Source organism: Pseudoliparis swirei, chromosome 24 (genome assembly GCF_029220125.1).
Source record: "Pseudoliparis swirei isolate HS2019 ecotype Mariana Trench chromosome 24, NWPU_hadal_v1, whole genome shotgun sequence".
NCBI classification, from domain to species: Eukaryota; Metazoa; Chordata; class Actinopteri; order Perciformes; family Liparidae; genus Pseudoliparis; species Pseudoliparis swirei.
The window spans coordinates 22,067,205-22,087,673 of NC_079411.1; the positions used below are offsets into that span (position 1 = coordinate 22,067,205).

Sequence of the window (20,469 nt, forward strand, 5' to 3'; positions counted from 1 at the left end):
TGTTTCGTCCGGCCGTAAAGCGCGATGTCCGTTGCCACGGGAGACGCAATGTAGGAAGTAAATTCCACAGTTTATCGTTCTCCTTTGGACAGCTCAAACTTAACGTTATATTACCCGCTACGCTCGTATGTGTTGAGTCTGTTCTCCCGTTGTTTCGGAGCATTTTTCGACTTAAATAATCAACCCGAGCTGCCGTTACGGACACGCCAACACCTCGGTCCCTGGCAAGGTAACGTTACATATCTCCACTGCAGGTGTAGCTACATGTAAACATTCATTGTTTATGGCGTTGGCTAACACTTTACCACACACAAGCTAACTCGATACAGTACAGTTTGAATGATTACCTAAAATGGCACAAAGTGTCATAGCCTGTGTAGAGTCAGTGCCGACTCTGCACAGGTGTCAGTTATGGACATGTTCTTCTACTTATTTCCATTAACGAGTCATTGAATCCCTCTTAACTTTTAGGGTTTAACAGGCGATGAGCCGCAGTAGGAACCCCCCTCCCCGGGGTCAAGGGGCAGCGCGAGCCAAACAGGTATAGCACGCCCGTCACGTTTGATAATGAGATGTGTAATCTACTGTTAGGTCAACAACGTGTATGATTCACCACCTCTGTCCCTGCGTCTCAGATGGGGCTGCTGCTGGACCTGTCCCCGGTTGGAGGGATGGATGACGAGGGAAATGATGAAGAGCTAGAGGCAGAGCTTCTGAATCTGATGGGAGGAGGTGGAGGGAGTTCACAAGGGAAGAAAGACGGCAAAGGTGAGAGAGCCTTTCCCGTATCTGATGTATAGACGTCTATCAGCGTGAAGCACAGTTTTATCTTTTTATTCACGTGTCAGTGTTTAAATGTCGATATACTGCACTACTTGCATTCGTGTCCCCACAGCTCCGGTTCCCATGGTGGATATAGAGAAAATGGCTGCACTTTGTATGAAAGATCTGGATGATGAGGAAATGTTGGATGAAGATCTGGATGATGATGAAGATCTGCTGGTAACACACTTGCACTGTTTTTGTCCTTTTTTAAAGCTGAAACAAGTTGAGGATTAATTGATAACTCAGTCAAAAATGTATTCGGAACTATTACAAAAATGTGATCCGAGCTTGATATGTTGAAACTTTATATGTTTTGTACAAAACGAGTAATTAGAGAAATTGGAAATTCCACCTCTTTTTGTCAGTTCACAAACTAAATTTAAACTTACTTAATTAAGCAGATTAACTGATAACACAAAAAACATTGTTAGCTTTATTCCTAATCACTTTCATTCCACTTATAGTATAATGATGAATCTTAGCTGCTGAATTGCTTTAAATATCTGATTTTTATTTTTTACTGCATACATTTCTGTGCCTCCGTTTATAGGCAGAACTGAATGAGGTTTTAGAGGAGGAACAAACTCCTGCTCCCACCCCTCCTGCCATCACCCCAACTGCTTCCAAAGCGAGCATCACATCCCACTCTGCTCCTCCTGCTGCTCCCAGTGGTGCAACTGGGTTGGAGTCTCTCCTGCTGGAGCGCGTTGAGATGTACAAGACGGCCATTTCCAATGCTAAGGCTGCAGGGGAGACGAGCAAAGTTCGAAGATATGACCGTGGGTCAAAGGTAAACTGGAGGAGGGAGAGGAAACATCCTCAGAACAAGTTGATCCCCCTACTAATGTCTAAATAGGCTTCTTATGAATTAATCTAAGACTCAATATGATAAAACATTGCCACTTTCTCAAATTTTATGCGACACACGTGTTCTGATTTTCTTCTCTTCAACACTAGACCCTGCAGTCCATGTTGACGTCTGTCAGGAAAGGAAAACCCGTCAACGAGGAGGAGATTCCTCCTCCGGTTGCTGTCGGTGGAAAGGCCAACGTCACAGACGAGTCCGAAGCGATCAAGGAACGAGAACCGCCGGGGCCCGCGCTGATGCCCTCTCCTCCCACCAACCAGAAACCTCTAAGGGAGGCTGCGCCGACAACTCCGAATATGAAGCCACTCCTTCTGACCGTGCCCCAAAAGGCTGCTGTCGCTTTCACCCCTGAAACACCTGCAATCTCTCCCCTCACCCCCGGCCAGCCTGACGCACAGCACTCAGGTAGACACACATGGTGATGGACAGAGATTGCTGTGGAAGTCTCTTCACCTGCTACTTCTTCTCTGTACTGGATGCATAAGAGTAAAGATATGGTGATATTGGTCCACTTTAATTAACACTCTAAAGTCATGAATGTCATCAGATTAGCACTGCCACTCAAAGTGACTCAATGATTATCGGTCATCCTATTTTTCAACTCCTCTGACTTTGGCACTGGCTCGTTCCACAGTACAATGTTAGAGTCAAACATAAAGGTTTTCTTTAGAGTATAATCACCTGAGAAACAGGACTGGAGTAATAATGAGCATTGGTCCTCTGCATGCAGGCCGCCATGTTACACCAACCGTTTTACGGCAATAGCCAAAAACAGACAAAACTAGAACGGGCACTCGGTAGAGCGCATACCTTCGCATATCACAAGATTGGGCATTGAATTATGAACATTTTGGCAATTGGACAAAAATGTATCGTGCCATGGTAAAAAAAAGATTGTGACCTTTCCATGACCTTGACCTTGACCTTTGACCCGATTGATTCCAAAATCTAATCAAATGGTCCCCTGATAATAACCAATCATCCCACCAAATTCCATGTGATTCAAGAAGATTTGACCTGTTCATGACCTTGACCTTTGACCCGATCGATCCCAAAATTTAATCAACTGGTCCCCGGATAATAAACAATCATCCCACCAAATTTCATGCGATTCGGTTCAATACTTTTTGAGTTCTGCGAAAGATTTTGACCTGTTCATGACCTTTGACCCGATCGATCCCAAAATCTAATCAACTGGTCCCCGGATAATAAACAATCATCCCACCAAATTGCATGCGATTCGGTTCAATACTTTTTGAGTTTTGCGAATAACACAAATAAATAAATAAATAAATACACGGCGATCAAAACATAACCTTCCGGCATTTTCAATGCGAAGGTAACTACAAACACTCGCTCTGGTGATTGATTGACGGTGTTGGTGAAGTGTTGCATGGTTGTTTTGATTGTTTTGTTTCCTTATTTACAATTATTTTCCTGCTTACATTTATTTTTTGTGTTTCCTTATGATCCTTCTTGGGCAGATGCATGGTTAATCTTTTTCTTTTTTAACTTTAAAATGTATTTTTTTTAAGCTTACTTACTTTTGTAGGTTGTATTTCTGTAAAAATACCGAAAATAAAATATTAAGTATATATTTTCTTAAAACACTCACTCTAGAGAGAGCCATGCACATACAGTCGTATGCAAAAGTTTGGGCACCCCTGATAATCTCCATTACTTTCATCTATAAATTGTTGGGCATTTGGATCAGGAACTTCTTTGTCATATATATAATACTTCATGGACACAGTGATATTTTAGCAGTGAAATAAGGTTTATTTGATAAACAGAAAATATACCATATGCATCATAAGAGAATTAGGCAGGTGCATAAATTTGGGCACCCCAACAGAAAAATCACATTAATATTTAGAAGAGCCTCCTTTTGCAAAAATAACAGCCTCTAGATGCTTCTTATAGCCTCTGATGAGTGTCTGAATTCTGGATGAAGGTATTTTGGACCATTCTTCCTTACAATACATCTCCAGTTCAGTAAGGTTTGATGGGTGCCTAGCGTGGACAGCCTGCTTCAAGTCACCCCATAGATTTTCAATTATATTCAAGTCTGGCGACTGGGATGGCCATTCCAGAACATTGTAGTTGTTCCTCTGCATAAATGCCTTAGTGGATTTGGAGCGATGTTTCGGATCGTTGTCCTGCTGGAACACCCAACTCCGCCGTAACTTCAGCTTTGTTACAGATTCTAGAACTTTATTGTCAAGAATTTGCTGGTACTGAGTTGAATCCATGCGACCCTCAACTTTAACTAGATTCCCAGTACCTGCACTAGCCACACAGCCCCACAGCATGATGGACCCCCCACCAAACTTTGGGCAGCAAGTGTTTTTCTAGGAATGCTGTGTTCTTTTGCCTCCATGCGTAACGCCTCTTGTTGTGACCAAAGAGCTCTAGCTTTGTCTCATCAGTCCACAGCACTTTGTTCCAAAATGAGCCTGGCTTGTTCAAATGTAGTTTTGCATACCTCAAGCGAGCCTGTTTGTGGCGTGTGTGCAGAAAAGGCTTCTTCCGCATCACTCTCCCATACAGCTGTTCTCTGTGCAATGTGCGCTGAATGGTCGAGCAATGCACAGTGACACCATCTGCAGCAAGATGCCCTTGCAGGTCTTTGGAGGTGGTCTGAGGGTTGTCCTTGACCATTCTGACCATTCTTCGCCTTTGCCTCTCCGATATTTTTCTTGGCCTGCCACTTCTGGCCTTAACAAGAACTGTGCCTGTTGCCTTCCATTTCTTAATAACATTCCTCACAGTGGAAACTGATAGCTGAAACCTCCGGGATAACTTTTTGTAGCCTTCCATAAAACCATACTGCTGGACAATCTTTGTTTTTAGATCATCCGATAGCTGTTTTGATGCCCCCATTTTGCCACCGTTCAGAGGAGAATCAAAGAGAAGCACAACTTGCAATTGGCTACCTTAAATACCTTTTCTAATGATTGGATGCACCTTTCTATGGAATTGAAGGCTTAACGAGTTAATCTGACTAATTATGTGTTGCAGTTAATCAGCATTTAGTAGGTACAGGTATTCAAATCAACAAAATGATAAGGGTGCCTAAAGTTTTGCACAGCCTATTTTTCACATTTGATTTAATTTCACACAACTAAATACTGCTACACTTAATATCTTTGTCTGGAAAACACCCCAGCACTCAGTGTTAACTAGAAAATGAATATTACACAACTGTGATCTTTTTTTGGTGAAGACAGAGTAAATTATCATGCAGCCTCAGAGGGGTGCCTAAACTTTTGCATACGACTGTATTTGTGCCACCGTAGTTCTCCGACACACTTGGCACTAGGGATGGATATCCATACTACTTATTGGTTTGGTTCTTTAACAATAATAATACTTGATTTTTAATTTATTATTTAAACAATAAATAATTGAGAACAGGATTAGAATGTTTTTATATATATATATATATATATATATATAACTATTTTGTTATTGACAGGGAAATGTATTTTTTTTAACTTAATAATTAACTAAATATTTATATACTATTTGATAACAATAATCAACAACAAAAACTGCATAATAACTTTACCTCATTTGTTTGTATTGCTTAAAGACACTTTAGCTCACAAACGTGCCACTAAATGTAAACGTGATCGTCCTGAGTTTTAAAACCATTTTCTATCTCATTGTGTCTCTTTGTGCCCTCCCCTCCCTCCACTCAGCGCTGAAACAGGCCGTTCTGTCCAGACAGAGGGAGTATAAGATTGCTGCCATACACTCCAAACAGAACTTTGACATAGACCGGGCGAAACAGCAATACCACACAGCCAAGGTAACATCACCAATGTCATCACATGAATACGTCTGTTTGTTTGTACACTTGTATGTAGAACAAGTCAAACCTAATGGAGTTGACCTTCCTTTATGCAGAAGCTGGACATGCTGCTGGAGGCTCTGGACAGAGGGGAACCAGTCGACCTGAGCTCACTACCGCCTCCTCCTGGTCAGTGGATTCACTTGAGAGGAATACTTGACTGTAACGGTTTTGACTTTTGTTTCCATTACTCAAACACCATAGCCTGATTTATTTACAACAAATATTTAACTCTGATTGCTTCAAGGAGAAGGAAGCTCCCAAGAGATTGATGCAGATTAGTACTTTTTCTTAAATTTGGAAGCTCATGCTCACACTTGGTTTGTGCATACACTACCGTTCAAAAGTTTGGGGTCACCCAGACAATTTCGTGTCTTCCATGAAAACTCACACTTATTTATCAAATGAATTGAACATTTCATAGAAAATATAGTCAAGACATTGACAAGGTTAGAAATAATGATTAATATTTGAAGTATTAATTTTGTTCTACAAACTTCAAGCTCAAAGGAAGGCCAGTTGTTATAGCTTATATCACCAGCATAACTGTTTTCAGCTGTGCTAGCATAATTGCACAAGGGTTTTCTAATCAGACATTAGTCTTCTAAGGCGATTAGCAAACACAATGTACCATTAGAACACTGGAGTGATCGTTGCTGTAAATGGGCCTATCCACCTATGGAGATATTTCATTAGAAACCAGACACTTCCACCTTGAATATTAATTTACCACATTAACAATGTATAGTGTGTATTTTTGATTAATTTAATGTTATCTTTATTGAAAAAACAGTGCTTTTCTTTGAAAAATAAAGACATTTCTAAGTGACCCCAAACTTTTGAACGATAGTGTATGTGTCTGATAGAACACAGTTTTATAACGTCCATTTATATGCACATGGCTCCTTTCCCACCAGAGCCATGTCTAGCTGTTTTAAGTTCTTTAGACATCACTGCTAAACCTCAAACTTTTACGTATTACTCATCAGACAAAATATTTTTTATTCTCAAAAAACCATCGTTCTATCCTGCATCTTCCTGCCATTCCTGATGGGATGGAAATTGAGCCTGTTCAGTCTCATGAATGTCTGGACATTTGATTCCACATTAAAACAACAGTAAATAAATATCTTATTCATCACTGTGTACTATATAAAACAGTTGGCTGGTCCTCACTAACAACAAAAAGAACTCCACACTATTAAAATACTAAACGTTGGAAGACTTTTGCACCATATAAATAAAATGATTTTTAATTTGGGATCTATTAGGAGATGTCTGTGATTGTTGATGACGCTGTTTGTAATACGCTTGTGTTTAACTTGCTGTTTCTTACCTGATTTAAGTAAAGCCTATGATGATGATGGTGATCATGATGATAATAACAATCATCCTATCTCGACCCCTCCAACGTGGTCTGGTCATTTGCAGCAGACGTCGTAGCAGAACACTGTGCGCCTCCTCCTCCTCAGTCTTCCTCTAAACCTGCTGCCCCTACTGCACCTGCACCTTCACCTGCTGCCGGTAAGACTCCAGTTGCCCTGATCCTTCAGATGAGCAAAATGTTCAGCGTTGAATTTGAATAATAAAGTGTGTGTGTCCTTGTGTGTGTGTGTGTCTCCCTGTGTGTGTCCTTGTGTCCGGCACAGAGCTGCCTGCTCCCAGCAGTTTGGCCGAAGCCCTGCAGCAGAGGATGGACACATACAAGTCAGCAGCAGAGGGAGCCAAGAGCAAAGGAGACGATCGGAAGGCTCGCATGCACCAGCGCATTGTCAAGGTACACACCATGCATGCACTTATATACTTATAAAATAGGGTTGTACCAAATATTGCATACTTGCAGCGAAAAACTAAATCTAATCCAGCTTTAGATCATCTCCAAGATGCAGCCATTTGAGCGGCACCTTGTGCTCCTGGCTTTGTGCTGCTGTTCGGTGGTGTGTGTTTCTCTGTCCCCTGAATAACGGGTGTGTTTTGACTGGAATTCCCTCTGTTGCTGTTCCTGTAGCCACTTCAGTGGCTCTTTTTACCGACCACAATAGCCTGCTCTGAGGATCGTTGAAAGGCATTGTGGGGAAAATATGAAACCTCTCATTTTGAAGTAGATTTGGCTGAGGTTTGGTAAATGAACTGCAACAGCAGCTCTCAGCAAACGACTCTGCTTCTGTCTGGAGAGGGCTCAGGCAGATCACCAACTACAAGCCCAAATCACCCCACTCCATGAACAATGTGCTTCTGGCAGACGAGCTCAATGAGTTCTACTGCCGCTTTGAAAGACAATGGAGCAGTCCTGAGACAATCCCCCACAGCCCCATCAACAAGCCACAGACCATCAGCCCACCCTCCCCCAGCCCATCAGGGGCTCACACCTCTGGAGCACCCTCCATCAACTCAGCGACGCCCCTCGTCATCCTGGAGAGAGCCGTCAATAGGCTGTTTAAAAAGCAGAACCCCCGCAAAGCAGCGGGCCCGGACTCCGTCTCCCCCTCCACCCTGAAGCACTGTGCTGACCAGCTGTCTCCGGTGTTCACTGACATCTTCAACACCTCCCTGGAGACATGCCACGTTCCAGCCTGCTTCAAGGCCTCCACCATCATCCCCGTCCCCAAAAAACCCAAGATCACAGGACTCAATGACTACAGGCCCGTCGCACTGACCTCTGTGGTCATGAAGTCCTTGAACGCTTGGTCCTGTCACACCTTAAGACCATCACCGACCCACTCCTGGACCTCCTGCAGTTCGCCTACAGAGCCAACAGGTCTGCAGACGACACAGTCAACATGGCCCTTCACTACATCCTCCAGCATCTGGACTCCCCAGGAACCTACGCCAGGATCCTGTTTGTGGACTTCAGCTCTGCTTTCAATACAATCATCCCGTCCCTGCTGCAGGACAAGCTCTCCCAGCTGCACGTGCCCGACTCCACCTGCAGGTGGATCACAGACTTCCTGACCGACAGGAAGCAGCACGTGAGGCTGGGGAAACACGTCTCAGGCTCCCGGACCACCAGCACAGGTTCCCCAAGGCTGTGTTCTTTCCCTCTGCTGTTCTCCCTGTACACCAACAGCTGCACCTCCAGTCACCAGTCCGTCAAGCTCCTAAAGTTCGCGGATGACACCACCCTCATTGGACTCATCTCTGGCGGGACGAGACCGCCTACAGGTGGGAGACTGACCACCTGGTGACCTGGTGCAGCCAGAACAACCTGGAGCTCAACGCTCTAAAGACAGTGGAGATGGTTGTGGATTTCAGGAGGAATGCAGCCCCACCCGCCCCTCTCATCCTGTGTGACTCCCCCGTCGACGCTGTGGAGTCCGTCCGCTTCCTGGGCTCCATCATCTCCCAGGACCTCAAGTGGGAGCTGAACATCGGCTCCATCACCAAGAAGGCCCAGCAGAGGATGTTCTTCCTGAGGCAGCTGAGGAAACTCAACCTGCCAGGGAAAATGATGGTACAATTCTACACGGCCATCGTTGAGTCCATCATCTGCTCCTCCATCACCGTCTGGCACCCTGCAGCCACAGCCAAAGACAAGTGCAGGCTGCAGAGCATCATCCGCTCGGCCGAGAGGGTTATTGGCTGCAATCTGCCTTCCCTCCAGGTCCTGTTCACCTCCAGGTCACTGAAGCGGGCCAGAAAGATTGTCGCTGACCCCTCCCACCCTGGACACTCCTGTTCGAGTCCCTCCTCTGGGAGGAGGCTGCGTCCATCAGGACAAAGACCTCCCGCCACACCAAAAGTGTTTTCCGTCGGCAGTCGGGCTCATCAATGGAGCCCGGATCCCCACTGACTGACTGTCACCCCCAGGACTACCACCTCTTCTTCCACCTTCCTCTCTCCTCCTTCTTCCCGCTCCTTCCTCTTCCTCCTCCTCCTTCTTCCTCCTACTCCTCCTCCCTCCTCCTTCTTCTTCCCTCCTGGAGGCCTCCTCCGCACACGTCACTTTAACATGCACTTTAACTTGAGGCCTCCTCCACACACATGCCACTTTATTTACATGCACTTTAACTTAAACACTTGAACACACGCCACGTGTAACATACACTTTTAACTAAAACACACCACTTGAAGCACACACCCAAACACTTTCACATTATTTGTTGTCTTTCTGTCGTGTTGATTGTTGTTTGTTTGTCATGTCCAAATGTTGCACCTTCCGCCAAAAAAAATCCTCGTTTGTGTAAACATTCCTGGCAATAAAACTGTTTCTGATTCTGATTCTGATTCTGAAAAACTAAATCTAATCCAGCTTTAGATCATCTCCAAGATGCAGCCATTTGAGCGGCACCTTGTGCTCCTGGCTTTGTGCTGCCGTTCGGTGGTGTGTGTTTCTCTGTCCCCTGAATAACGGGTGTGTTTTGACTGGAATTCCCTCTGTTGCTGTTCCTGTAGCCACTTCAGTGGCTCTTTTTACCGACCACAATAGCCTGCTCTGAGGATCGTTGAAAGGCATTGTGGGGAAAATATGAAACCTCTCATTTTGAAGTAGATTTGGCTGAGGTTTGGTAAATGAATAAAACAAGTTGTGTGGCATGTATAATGCATTTGTAGGGGTGGAGTGGGAGTTATGCTTCCGTCAGTATTGTATTCATATGCAGGAAAGCCACTCAATATTTTGGGTGGGATTGGAAAATCAGGGCGATTGTTCGCTTGAAGAGAATTTACAATGCTAATGTTATATTTCATTAAAAAAATCTCAAGTCTTTAAAAAAAAAAAGAAGCAAGAACATGTTTAAAAACAATTGAGGAATTTATTGACTGTGACAGAGTGTATATGTGTGTATATATATATATATTTCTTCTTTTCTTTCATATATATATATATATATATATATATTAGGTTCTAATAATATAAGAGTATCCAAGCGTGGACTTCTCCTTAAAAACAGAATTATGAATCATCTTCTCTGTTCTTTAAAGCAATACCAGGATGCCATCAGAGCTCACAAAGCTGGACGACCGATCACCTTGTCTGACCTGCCTGTGCCGCCAGGTAACCTTCACCCGGTGTGTTTCAGGATTGTGTCTCTGCTGCACCTTATAGTGACAATAAGTCATGTGTGTGTGTGTGTGTGTTGCTCTTGTAGGCTGTCCTCCACTTCAGGGCTCAGAGGGGAGTCAGCAGAACTTCATGGGGGTCCTGGAAACGGCTATGAAAATAGCTAATCAGGATCCAGACGCAGAAGATGAAGAAGAGGATGAACCGAGAGAGGCTGCCAAGGTAAAAATAAAGAGCTAAATAAAGGGACCACCAAATGGTCTTGTTGTTGTTAGGCAGCCACAAATCTGATTGGTAGCCTTTGTAAGCGATGCGAGCCATGTTTTTATTGTCTGCAATGCCGCCTTCTGTGCTAGGTTATTAAATGATTGCTGTTGTCTCTGCTACACCTCCTGACTCTTACATGAACACCAGGCTTCACAGTAAATCACGGGAAAGTATTGTAACAGTAACTAAATTTAGTTTAAGAGACAACTGTTGAAATAGTTCAGAATGCTAAGTCAAGCTCAGGGGTATCTCACCTGAAGAGACCAGTACCGTACCTCGACACCTGTGTGTGTGTTTCATGGCGTTTGACCCTCACGTTTTCTTTCTCAGCAGACTGCAGTGCGTCCACCTCCCCAGAAAGCAAAGTCTCCAGCCCCTCAGGCCCCTGGTGGCCCCTCAGTTTCAAAACTGGGAGCTAAAGGTGCAGTCAGCGTGTTCTGCATGTACCACACAAGGAGTTTGAGTGCTACACCAGGCAGAGTTTGACTTCTTTTCCTCTTAATTATCCTTGCAGCCCAGCAGCAATTGGATTTCCTGTTGCTAAGGCGACAGGCTTTTATGCGCGCAGCACTGCGCTCCAAACAGATGAAGGTAAGCTGTGTTTCTTTTCTTTCTTCTTCATATCTTTGCTGATGGATTCCCCGGCATCTTTATGTTTTTTTTATCTGACGATGTTTATCCTTTTGGAAACAGACTTACATGCAGCATGTGACTTATGTATCGACAAATCAGATCTGTAAAACGATAAAGTTCCTCTCACTAATACGTGAAACCAAAAAATTTCTTATTTCTGATTAATGGCTCACGACTGAACATTTTCACAACCAGCCGTTTATCTCAATGAACTTACTCCTAACATCGGCATAACGGTGGTAAATTAAATCTCTCATTAATTCACATTTTCTTTTGTATAAATTATCTGGAGATTCTGTTCAAAGTTGCGCAACAATGCAGAATCCTTAAAGATTCATACATGCATACGTGTCTTAAAGATGTGATGCTCCTTCTTAAGCTTTGAGGGGTTCAAATGATGATTTTTTTTTTTTACAAAATGGCCATCGTTTAAATCATTCTTCAAAGCCTCGAGGCTTCATATGGCCGAGGGACTTTAATATGAAGTCTTGTTACTGCCGCTGACTCTACGGTTTTAGCAGACGTCTTAATTACAGCCGCCCGTTGTTTTAATTTGAGTCGTGAACGTCAGTTGAGTTGCTTTGGTTTGACTGATGCTGCTGTGGGATGGTCTGCAGGACATGACTGGAGCAGCGCAGCACCTCAGACATGCCAAGGGACTGGACCCCATGGTCACTGCTGCCAAGTCTGGCCTCCCCGTTGACATCAGCAAGGTCAGGTGTGTGTGTGTGTGTGTGTGTGTGTGTGTGTGTGTGTGTGTGTGTGTGTGTGTGTGTGTGTGTGTGTGTGTGTGTGTGTGTGTGTGTGTGTGTGTGTGTGTGTGTGTGTGTGTGTGTGTGTGTGTGTGTGTGTGTGTGTGTGTGTGTGTGTGTGTGTGTGTGTGTGTGTGTGTGTGTGTGTGTGTGTGTGTGTGTGTGTGTGTGTGTGTGTGTGATTGTCACAGGAGCAAGGGAGGTGTGTTAACACAAAATGGGACAGAAATAGAAGATGGTATGAAGGAAGCACCTTGGTGCTCATCACAGTCTCACTTTGTGAGAGTTTATTGCTATTTTTTTCAGTGCCATTCCTCTCTTAATATTTCACATAGTTCTCCCATATGACTTTCTTTCATTCTTCCTGACTTTTAATTTAATATCTTTGTTTCAAATAACCAATGCACTTCACTCTGACTCGCCCCCCACCCGCTGTGTAATACCAGGAATATTAACTTTTGTTAGTTTCTCTTCTTTTGTCTCCAGAATATGACCCGACCTGAGAAAACATTTTCACAATTTCTAGCGACCGGCTTCTTTAGTTTCGCTCCGCATTTATAATCTTCTCCTTTCTGACAGATTCCCAGTGCTCCCGTCAGTGAGGAGGAGTACTCCCTGGCTCGCTCCCGCGCCTCCCAGCTCTCCCCTCGCTCCAATGAACAGTACCACGACCTCATGGATCTTTTGCGGAAGCAGCATGAGGTCAGGACCCTCCTTTCTCTCCTTCTTTTATGTATTGTATAAGAAAGCGCACCTCCCAAATCTGTGTGTATCCACTTATTCTGCTGTTGGTATCATGATGTAGTCGTTACTATGGCCTTAAAGGATTGTTCGTCACTTTTCTAGTTGTGCAGCTTTTTTAAAATCCCAGTAGTTCTGTATCATATTGTCTGTTCTCATTACCGACGCCTTTGTTCTGTATCTCCACAGAAATGTTTGGGGTACTCTCAACAGCTCACACTCCTGGGCAACGTGGCTGAGGCTCTGAAGTAAGAGACCCCGTTTTGGTGTATATTCGTGAATTTTGTTACACATGTTATCTGCAACCACAATATAAATGTTGGTTGATACATAATACGGTCTTTTGGGGATTTTTTTCTCATCCAGATCACAAGCTGCAGACAACTTTGAGATCAGATGATTGATTATTAATTAATTAATTAATCATAATTTTCTAGAGCCCAGTGTTTTTTAAATTGCTCACAAGCCCAAAGAAATACATTTGAATCTCATCAAATGCTGACAATATGCAAATTCTCACACTTGAGATGCTTATGTTTGATATGTAACTGCAAAACGACTCCGATTAGTATATTTACTGAAATCGTACTTTTATTTATTTATTCAACCGAGCACATCATCGCAGTTGTTGTGTGTGTGTGTGTGTGTGTGTGTGTGTGTGTGTGTGTGTTTTCCCACCACCATCGAGCATTCAGTGTAACTTTCATGTTGCACTGAATATTTTGCACGTTCGGCTCACCGAATTCTTCACATACATTTAAACCATCACACATCATGCATTTCCTTAATTGCTTACTTTTTCTTAAGTTCTACTTCAGAAAGCACCAGGCCATCCTGTAAGACTTCTCATGAGATACGAATATTGTGTTTCTGACCAGGTTTGAGAAGCTGGTCGAGGAGGGTCTGAAGAACATCGACATCCTGAAGAAGGCCCACGCCAAGGGCCAGCCGGTCCCCAAGTGCCGCACGGAGGAGAGGACCCTGAACACCGTCAAGTCAGAAACAAACTGATAATTGATCATGATATAATAATATTTAGTTATAATCTATTTTCTACGACTTCTTGTTCTTTATACTTTTTTTGCAGCAATCCTTGCTGGTTTTAACATCCCAAAAACACTGTTTCAAATTAAATTATTATTAATTATTATTATTGTAGTAGCTTTTGTAGTTGTATTATTATTATTTTAGTGGCTTTTCCACAGAACTGAATGTATATTTAAATTATAAAGATTCTCAACACATGCATTAGATGTGAAAATATATAAAAAATGTTACCCGACGAGAGCAGTAGATGAGTCAGAATGACTCACTCTGGCTCTCCTCCAGATTCACGGTGACTCATAAACAGACTCATCAACAGTCGGGATTGTTTGGCATTCTGGGATGCCGACTGGTTGATGTCTGTCACTCTAAATGCCTGTTTCTAAATGGTCATGATGACCCCTGTTGTTATTGTTTAGGATCCACAACAGCCTGACACCAAGTGACCTGATACTGTACATCAACAAAGGCATCAACCTGCCGTGTCCCTCCGGTACTGATGGCGTCTCTGCACCTTTTTGAAATCACCAGGCAGCAATGTGTGAAATGTATGTTCACGTACACCTCCTCTGCCTTCAGGTGTCTCACCCAGCGATCTGGATGCCAGTGTGAAGTTTGAGTTTCCGTTTCCCACTGCGGTAAGAATCTCTCTCTCTCTCTCTGAGTGTGGATGTTCCACTCGGTTATATCTGGATGTGTTTTTAACGCATTAATGCACCTGCGCGTAGGAGGAGGCTCAGAGGGACAAAACGGGCACGGTAAAGGGCACCAACAACCCCGAGTTTAAAGAGAATTTCAAACTCAACATCAGCCGAGGCCACCGGGGCTTCAAACGAGTCATCCAGTCCAAAGGCATCAAGTTTGAAATCGTCCACAGGGGGTAAAAAAACAACAACACACAAACTGCTTTGGGACAATATACACAGACGCTTCCCGTTCATCCTCATGGTTCATGTCTGTAAATGTCTGTTGTCCTTTTGTCAGTTGTATTCTTCTCTCTGTTCACAGAGGCCTGTTTAAGACAGACAAAGTCGTGGGCACTGCTCATCTGAAGCTCGAGGCCTTAGAAAACCAGTGTGACGTTAGAGAAATAATAGAGGTGGGTGTTGACGGCACGTGAACACAAACATACGTACTGGTACATGTACACACCAGTACTATCTAGCGGTGTGCTTCATAGGTGATGGATGGACGAAAAGCTACAGGAGGCAAGTTGGAGGTGAAGGTGAAGATCAGAGAGCCTTTAACGGGAGTTGATCTCCACCCGGTGAGGGAGAAGTGGCTGGTTCTCGATCCGGTGTCCTCCCTTTCTCCGACCGAGAGACAAAAGGAACGGGTGAGTCGAGTATTCGTCTCCCCCGACCTGCATGTGTGTCGACTAGAAAATTGAAGTGGGGCAAATCTCTGTCCTAAGAGGACACGAGGAGTATTGTTTCTCATGAAATATTATTTTTAAGTCATATTTTGTCAGGACACAAGTGGCAAAGAATATGAATTTGAGGGGAGGATAACGTTTTGTAACATTGAGGAATCTCGTTTTTTCATTTTTACACTGCCTCTATGAAAACGTAGCCTTACCGTGGACGAGGGCTGCAAATTAGCTTCAGCTAGACGGCTGAATTAACCGTATCTGACAATGTTTATCTTTTTGGAAACAGACTTACATGCAGCATGTGACTTATGTATCGACAAATCAGATCTGTAAAACGATAAAGTTCCTCTCACGTGAAACCAAACATTTTCTTATTTCTGATTAATGGCTCACGACTGAACATTTTCACAACCAGCCGTTTATCTCAATGAACTTACTCCTAACATCAGCATAACAGTAGTAAATTAAATCTCATTAATTCACATTTTCTTTTGTATAAATTATCTGGAGATTCTGTTGAAAGTTGCGCAACAATGCAGAATCCTTAAAGATTCATACATGCATACGTGTCTTAAAGATGTGATGCTCCTTCTTAAGCTTTGAGGGGTTCAAATGATGATTTTTTTTTTACAAAATGGCCATCGTTTAAATCATTCTTCAAAGCCTCGAGGCTTCATATGGCCGAGGGACTTTAATATGAAGTCTTGTTACTGCCGCTGACTCTACGGTCAACTCTATTCTATTCTCTCGCCTCATTATTTTTATCTCATCCCATCCTAGTCTGTGCTTTGCTCCCTATAATTTGTTTACGTTTTTGAAATGAATTTAGTTTACCATTCCTTCTCCTGTGGTTCCAGGTTGAGGAAGGGGATTGGGGATTGGCTATTTATGTTTGTAAAGCCCTGTAGCTCTGCGAAAGCTGAACAAAATATATCTTTAAAAAATAATTTGAATGGAAATCTGATTCGGCCCCACTTTCAAGTATTACATTTTGTAACCGCTTTAAACTTGTGGTTGGCCGACACACACAAGTTTGTCTCCAGCATAACGGAGACGACAGTCTGGATCTGATTTAATATGATGTCATCCTGCTGCCCCCTTTTCTTATAACTGCAAGAGTAACGGAAGCTTCAATAGATTGACTGTCAGTTCAGTGACGTCTCAGTCTGTGTGTTTGACTCAGGCTCCATCTCCTCGGCCGAAACCCAAACACGAGGCGAGCAGCAGGAGCAGTCATCCCAACAACTCCCCTCCACAGTACAACCTCCACAGCTTCAGCCTCCTCAACCACGACAGGGAGCGGCTGGACAGAAAGGTATTTGTATGTGTGTGTGTTTTTACCTTCGCATTGAAAATGCGGAAGGTTATGTTTTGATCGCCGTGTATTTATTTGTATGCGTGCGTGAGTGCGTGTTTGCGTGCTACTCGCATAACTCAAAAAGTATTAAACCGAATCGCATGAAATTTGGTGGGATAATTGGTTATTATCCGGGGACCATTTGATTAGATTTTTGGGATCGATCGGGTCAAAGGTCAAGGTCATGAAAAGGTCAAAATCTTCTTTTTACCATAGCGCGGTCAATTTTTATCCAATTGGCATGCAACTAATGCCAAAATGTTCATAATTAAATGCCCAATCTTGTGATATGCGAACGTATGCGCTCTACCGAGTGCCCATTCTAGTTCTGTATGTTTTGGTCTACGCCCGTTCACAACATCCACTTCTCCCGCCGAGTCATCACGCCCGTGTCTCAGATCGCAGAGTACCGAAAGGCGCAGCAGCATCCCCCGGCTGACCTCGTCCAGCAACACAAAGAGGTCACGCACAGGCTGCAGTGGCAGAAAGCGCAGCTGGAGCGCGCCTCCTCTGCTCAGCTGACCGGTAACTCGCTCAACGAATACAAACGCGTATTTGTTTTTGCCACCGTGTGTGACGATTATACGTCTCGGCCTCTCAAACACCGACGTCCTCCTTCCCCACGTGTGTAGAGTATGAAAATGTGCTGCGGCGCTCCGTCCAAGGGTACACGGACTCCGTGAAGAAGTACTCCGGCCAAGGCAACAGGGTGAGGGCGTGTGTGTGTGTGTGTGTGTGTGTGTGCGCGTGCGCTTATGATGTAAAGTCTTCTTTGGCTTTATTATAGGACGCCGCCAAAGATGCCCTTGGCAGGTTGAAGATGGTAGAGAACGAGGTACGGGTTGTCAATAGCAACACATGTTTTATCATCATGTCTGTGCAACTTGTGTACAATGTCATGTTGATTATTTTCTCCCTTCTTCAGCTGGAATCGCTGAAAAGGAAACGCACGGGATGAGAAGCCAGTGAGGGAGTGGAGACTTGGCTGTAGGACTGTTATATCATGGCTCTCTATCTCGTACACACTCGTACACACACACTACAGTGGCGACTTTAAGCACCTTTTAGCATGAACCAACCGGATAACTTTGCGAAAATCATGAAAAAAAATATTAATAGGTAACTACCATGGGACACAAAAATGCAAGTAAGCATTAAAATGTGTGTTTCAGTGAAGGAGCAGGTTTATTTGCACTTAAACACTTGAGAAAGCTGCTTCTGACGCACATTGTGCATTATCAAAGTCGCCCTGATCATTTGGTTTTGTTGAAGAGATGTCAGAAGATCTCTAAGATTTTTTCTTTTTTACATTTAGCACCAGCTCCGAGAGTCCGATGGTGTCCGTAGATGACCAAAAAACATGAGCTCTGAAGTGTCTTTAACCATTAGTTACGAGTTTTTAACCCTTTTTTCCCATATTTTATGTGTGTAATGACCTTAATCTAATCTGTCTGCTCCAGTGTTCCCAGATTACAGTAATCTGCTCCGTTTGGAGTGGTGCGATATGGGAATAAAAAAAGCGGGGCTTCGGGGCGCCGCAGCCTACATCCCATAATGAGGGATTAGTGTTTGTGTCACCAAGGAGACGACTAGATGAGACGTAGAGTCGCCTTTGGGGCTTCGGAGACGGGGCGTTAGCGGCGGGCCGTGATTGTGGCTGAAGCTCTGCAAAAAGATTCCTCCTCCTCCTTCTTCTGCTTCTTCTTCTTCTTCATCATCAGCCGTTTCTTCCTCTTCACTTCCTTCACACTAATTCCTTTTGCGTATTATTCAAGGAGTATTTAGAGTCACGAGTAATCGGCGGCTCCACCTCGGATTTTCTTTCAACTCTGAAACAATATTAAGCCCATTCTGCTGTCGATTATAAAATAATTATCGGCTGCTATTTTGCACCCATGTTGGCATCGCAGCGGGCGCCGAGCAGCCTGCCCAAAGGAAGGCGACCCAATATGTGCCAGGAAGCGCCGGGTAATTGCTCATTTCTATTTCTGTTGCACCACAGATATCCCAGTCATAGGCGTCCTCGTCGCTCCTCTCCACTTTACCCTCACCGTGGAGTCGGGGGCGCCACATTCAGAGCAATCCCGTAAAACCTCATAAAATGTGTGACATGCAGACGCCTTGAAATTAGTCATTTTGCCACAGCAACTTTTGATGTACAACAACATAGTATTCTTTATTATGACTTATGGGGATCCTTATTAATTGCATGCAGACAGAAATTAGCAGGTGACTTTTAAATGAGCCTTGCTGTATGTTTTTATGTTAATTTGAGATGTTAACTGTTTTTTTTAGTCATGTGACACAGCGGCGAATCATGTGTTTGTCCCATTAGCTAATAATCCTGGTTAAAGTTGACGTGTTAAGGCTTCCCACCATCCATGTGTGGAATTGTGTGTAACATCCCGTCCCCCACATTTTATTATTATTTTCTATGTATGGGGAGAAGATGTTTTCTGACTCTTTGTTAGTAGCGTTGTGTTTACGATCAGCTGATATTCATTTGGATGGACACGGCAGTGGAAGGACTGATGACTGCTTATATCAACAGTGTGTGTGTGTGTGTGTGTTATGCACGCACGCAACTACACCTGCTTAACTACAAGTCATGGGACGCATAACAACTTAATTAAATGTAAGCATCAGAGTTTTGCTCCTGTCGTGTTCTCCCTGTTGTTCCATTCGTCTCGGTGCAGGATGGGAATCAGTTCCCAGACTGTTGAAACATTTGGCACAAAATCTGTTTTAGACCAACGTTTACACATTTTTTCCGTGCATCATGTTGTATTATTCAGTATTGCAGAGAAGATGCATATTTATTTGAAAATCTATGCATTAACGATGAAGTTTAAGATGATATACATTCGACATATACAAGCAGACTCGATGGATTACACAACTCAAGCGAATTTCAAAGGTCTACTAATTAGTTTTCATACTTGATGGAAACTAATGGCTGATTATTCAACATTTGTTCAACGCATCAATTACATTTTTTTTCGTAATGACTCGCTGTCTGATTCACAAAGTCATGTAAAGAATATGACCACGTAGATCTGATCTATAACTCAGTCACTTTAACGCCGTTAAACACTCTCAGAAACACTTTCTTTAAAACTCCAAAACCTTTAACCCCATGTCACCTGACACACACACACACACACACTACTGCCACATCACCCGACTGCTCGAGTAACCTCATGGCCTCTGAGGCTGTCCTGTTGTCATGCCAACGTGCTCATCAGCATTCAGTGTGGTAGTTCGATGGTCAGGAACCGGGGAGAGGGACATATTGTTAAAGTTTGTCCTGCTGGTGACTCACTCCTCTCACAAGACACCACACACACACACTCTCTCGTTAGTATATACATTTGTAATGAATGTGTTTGTCTTTCTTCTCTGTTTGATCTGTCATTGGACATTTTGGTGGATTGTTTATTATTGTTCATATTTCTGTGCTGCAGTAGATGCAATCATCTGGGTTTGGGGGGGATTCTTTTATTCTATTAATGCATTAAGGGCAATCAATATATTTGTATACAATATACAGCATAATATGCTCCGTCTCTATATTTAAGTGCAAGTCGTGATGATTTGTGCAGCTCGAACAGGGAATGTATGAGGCCGGATTGTGATAGCTTTATTATGTTATGTTTGAGGTCATTGTTTAAATTAATAAAATGGTAAAACTGCACTGGATTCGTGTTTTCATTGAACCAAAACATCCTCACTTGATTTTTCCCATTTGGAATCAT

The 20,469-nt window shown here is 43.4% G+C and overlaps 1 protein-coding gene across 3 annotated transcripts; it reads left to right on the plus strand.

Moving 5' to 3' along the window:
- The first annotated feature begins 28 nt into the window (after positions 1–28).
- LOC130189617 (coiled-coil and C2 domain-containing protein 1A-like) lies at positions 29–20,408 on the plus strand. 3 transcript variants are annotated; one of them, XM_056408503.1, is made up of 28 exons: positions 29–229; positions 472–541; positions 636–768; positions 896–1,002; positions 1,376–1,615; positions 1,783–2,098; positions 5,398–5,507; positions 5,606–5,678; positions 6,981–7,073; positions 7,199–7,326; positions 10,470–10,542; positions 10,637–10,770; positions 11,146–11,236; positions 11,330–11,406; positions 12,066–12,161; positions 12,780–12,902; positions 13,131–13,189; positions 13,820–13,936; positions 14,405–14,478; positions 14,565–14,623; positions 14,714–14,865; positions 14,994–15,084; positions 15,166–15,321; positions 16,541–16,672; positions 17,113–17,239; positions 17,347–17,423; positions 17,502–17,549; positions 17,640–20,408. In XM_056408503.1, the coding sequence occupies exons 2-28, from the start codon at positions 485–487 to the stop codon at positions 17,670–17,672; spliced, it is 2,976 nt and encodes a 991-aa protein (XP_056264478.1). In that variant the 5' UTR covers positions 29–229; positions 472–484; the 3' UTR covers positions 17,673–20,408. The 3 variants fall into 3 exon arrangements, with proteins under 3 accessions (XP_056264478.1, XP_056264479.1, XP_056264480.1); XM_056408504.1 differs by having other exon boundaries at positions 11,149–11,236; XM_056408505.1 differs by having other exon boundaries at positions 6,984–7,073.
- Positions 20,409–20,469: the final 61 nt, after the last annotated feature.